Source organism: Solanum tuberosum, unplaced genomic scaffold (assembly GCF_000226075.1).
Source record: "Solanum tuberosum cultivar DM 1-3 516 R44 unplaced genomic scaffold, SolTub_3.0 scf00202, whole genome shotgun sequence".
NCBI lineage: Eukaryota > Viridiplantae > Streptophyta > Magnoliopsida > Solanales > Solanaceae > Solanum > Solanum tuberosum.
The window spans coordinates 627,799-631,664 of NW_006239128.1; the positions used below are offsets into that span (position 1 = coordinate 627,799).

Consider the following 3,866-nt stretch of genomic DNA (forward strand, 5'->3'; position numbering starts at 1 on the left):
TATATATATATATATATATATATATATATTAAACCAAAGTTTTAACCTATATATACAATGTAATTTTCCGAGAAAGGGGTGTCGCTTGACACCCGTTGTCCTTGGGTAGCTCCGCCCCTGGCTTCACGTTGACGTTCTACCTATTGGGACCTAATTTGCGGTGACACATACATATGTATCCTTTCATAATATTCAATATCAACGATAATTACATATCTAATAAAATTGTATAAATATAATTTGAAGGAAATAAAGTATATGTAAATTTTATCATTACCTTATAGAGGTAAAGTGATTATTTTTGGAAGACTCTCAATTTGAATACAGTAAATCAAAATAAGTATGAAAAAAAAAAAGAACATGAAAAAGACATAACAATTAATATGAAAAGGTAACAACAACAATGTAATTAAAATATTATAAATAGATAAATTGTAAAAAGCAAAAAAGAAAGAAAGAAGAAGATGATATTATAAGAATAAAACAAATAAAAATATACTAAAATGTAAAAGTATATTAAATGGTATAAGTATATACACTTTAAATTTGTTTTTAAAAAAATTCTAATTTCGACTCTAACTAGAGTAATGTAAAGGGTAATGGAACAAGATCTGCATCATATAGGGAAATGTAATGCAAAATTTATAGGTAAAGTGGGATGAATGTGTTTTATCACTCAAATCAAGTGGAATTTGTGTTAAGTTACGATTTTTTTATTCAATATTCGATATTATTTTCTTCATCTCGTATTAATAGTTGTTAATATTATTAAAAGTTTAAAATATTTATCAAGTTACAGAATGGATTTTCATTTCAGAACTAATTTTTTCATATGTTAGTATGTATTTCGATTTGGTGTTGATATTTTCTTAAAATGTCATGTACAATCTATTAAAAACTTAAACTAAACACTATGCTAAAAGTTTTGAGTTTCAGGAAGGAACTTTAAAAAATGACTATAATTTGGACTTAATTAGAATTTTATAGCTATAATTTAATTTATTACAAATTATAGCTACATGTTAAAAGGAAGCGAGAGATAGTTTAAATATATGTTGTATCACAAATACAAGTGATACAATTATTTATATCAATAAACACAATTATATCAAATGTATCTATGAATAGTAGAGTGAAAATGAATTTGGGCTTTAATAGGCAGATTTGCCTTCGACTTAGGCCCAATTATCTGCCTACATACATCCTTTCTTCGTTGCAACCGTTTTTCTTTTAAATTTTTTTTATCCAGAGGATCGGTATTTGTATTGACATCTAATTAAATACGAATTTATATATTGTAGGATCTATTTTCAAAGGTAACACTTTTAATAGAAGTTTTTAGCTTAAACTCAAGATTTGTAATTAAAAATATATGTAATAATATTTATTGAAAGTGGAATCCATCTGCAGTATATATGTTTAAATTAGAGAGAAGTATAAAAAACGCTCCTAAACTTGGTGCAAATTATTAGTTTCATCCCCGAATTATTGACAGTCTTAAAAACACCCCTCTACTTGACTAACTTAACTTAGATACACTCTCGATATGCAACATGACATAACAAGTGGTCTCAAACTCTTGTAAAACCATGACGTTCTTGATAAAAATCGAGAAAAGTGTTGAAAACACCCCTACACTTGACGACAATTTAGGGGGGTGTATAGCTTCAGTTAGTCAAGTAAATGGATGTTTTTAAGGCTGTCAATAGTTCGGAGATGAAACAAATAATTTACGGGATGTTTTTGATACTTCTATCTTTAAATTATAATAATAACAATATATTTAGTGAAATATAATCAGTGGAGTCTGAATAAGGTAAAATATTCTCAAATCTTATCACTATTTTATCAAAGCAGAAAAGTTATTTCCGAAAGATACTTAAGACAACAAATCAAGGTAGAAAGAATGTTTATATATTATTGTAAAGAAAGTTAATTTAGCTTACTAGTGAATTTTTACATTTGTATCCCTATTACCTTTTCATAATTCCAATATTACCCTTAATTACAAAAAAAATCCCTAAATCTAAGTTCCCTTTTCATTTTCCTTTTCTTCCTCCTCCTAGATCTCTGTCTCCTCTTTCCCTTCCTCCATTTCTGCACACAGTTTCTGCGTTTTTTTCTCCACCATTTCAGTGGCTAACGTAAGTTTCTGCGTTTTTTCCCTTCAATTACCTTCTTAGATTTTCTGCGTTTTTTTTTTCACTTTTTTATTTGCTATAAATCTTCAAATGTTGGTGTTTATCACTTTTTTATTTGCTATACATTGATTCAGTGTTTTCTGTCAGAAATGTGTTGCGAATTCAAATTTAATCGAGTTCAATATAAATATCGGAGATAAGACAGAAATCCCCAAAAAAGAGGGAAGAATCATACAACAAATTACGATATAGAAAATGACAAAAATGGTCTCATATTTTTTTTTTATATTAACTTCAAAATAGTGGTTTGATCCTTTTAATTTATTAAAGGTTAACATTTTTTATCCTATCAAATATTTACCAAATTTTAATTGGAATTGTGAAAATAATAAATATTTTTATGTTCATAATATATATTACATTTATATAAGTAAGTATAAGTAAGTAGTAATATATATACATATATATTCAATTTTCATGTTGTTGTCATAGGAGCAATGTGCTATGTAGAATTGTTGCAAAGAACTATTCAAATTTAAGTAATATTTTAAAGCTTCACTTGTGCAAAAACCTTGAATTGAGTTACTCGTGAATTCAGTAGCTTTTACTCAGATTCTGTATATATAATTTAAAAAATTTAAAATGTTTAGTAGTGTCGCATTAACTTGAGGTTGTTGTAGGAACTTGTGAACTTCAAATCCTGAATCCTTTTCTGATTCGTTTAGTGAGACATAATGTCCGAGGGAGCTATCCCAAAACTTGGCACCACCATCCACATCTTAAAAAAAACTCGAAATGTTTATTAGTATCGCATTAACTTGAGGTTGTTGTAGGAACTTGTGAACTTCAAATCCTGAATCCTTTTCTGATTCGTTTAGTGAGACATAATGTCCGAGGGAGCTATCCCAAAACTTGGCACCACCATCCACATCTTAAAAAAAACTCGAAATGTTTATTAGTATCGCATTAACTTGAGGTTGTTGTAGGAACTTGTAAACTTCAAATCTTGAATCCTTTTCTGGTTCGTTTAGTGAGACATAATGTGCGAGGGAGCTATCCCAAAACTTGGCACCACCATCCACATCTCAGCTCTCGATGGGATCATCAATGTCAACTCGCTTTTCACACTAGCCGTGTTCATCGGGCTAGCTTGGAACCCGCATGACCAAGGTAACAGTCTCTCCCAAAACCCGAGTTGTATTGCGGAGCCCAAGATCGTGGAGGACCTTGTAGCCTTCCATGTCTACTCATTTAGTTGTTTCCTCTTTTCTAGCCTCATTGCCTTGTGCCTTAAGCAGGCTATTCGATTGGCTAAGTCAGCACACTTCCCCACTGTCTTCACTCTTGACCTAGCCTCCATCAACAAAACCGCCCTCCGGGTCGGGTACTTGGTCTCGGCTGCGGGGTCGGTTCTCGGGTCGGTGTTTTTGATGCTTGGTTTGATCAATGTGGTTCAAATCAAACTTGGAATTTTGGGATGTGGAAGTATGCATACTTATGGAGCTATTATTCCACTTGTGATTTTTGTGCCATTAGGGCTCCTTATTTATGTTTGTACTGTTTTTTATGCTTTCACTCGTTAATTTGATCAATGTATACTTAATTAATAACTTAATACATTAACAAAAAAATTAACTATATTTGATTATTTTCTATCATCCCAAAATGCAAACTTGGACATTGTATAAATATCTAAATTTGATATTTTAAAATGTTTTTTTTAAA

General features: G+C 30.2%; 1 protein-coding gene across 3 annotated transcripts; it reads left to right on the forward strand.

Moving 5' to 3' along the window:
- Positions 1–2,037: 2,037 nt before the first annotated feature.
- Positions 2,038–3,866, forward strand: LOC102596580 (uncharacterized). 3 transcript variants are annotated; one of them, XM_015312474.1, is made up of 2 exons: positions 2,038–2,144; positions 3,127–3,866. In XM_015312474.1, the coding sequence occupies exon 2, from the start codon at positions 3,182–3,184 to the stop codon at positions 3,722–3,724; it is 543 nt and encodes a 180-aa protein (XP_015167960.1). In that variant the 5' UTR covers positions 2,038–2,144; positions 3,127–3,181; the 3' UTR covers positions 3,725–3,866. The 3 variants fall into 3 exon arrangements, with proteins under 3 accessions (XP_015167960.1, XP_006355695.1, XP_006355696.1); XM_006355633.2 differs by having other exon boundaries at positions 3,172–3,866; XM_006355634.2 differs by lacking the exon at positions 2,038–2,144 and adding an exon at positions 2,601–3,070 and having other exon boundaries at positions 3,224–3,866.

Bases quoted from the DNA above. Each gene is read 5' to 3' on its own strand.
- LOC102596580 (XM_015312474.1), top strand. From the start codon at position 3,182: ATGTGCGAGGGAGCTATCCCAAAACTTGGCACCACCATCCACATCTCA.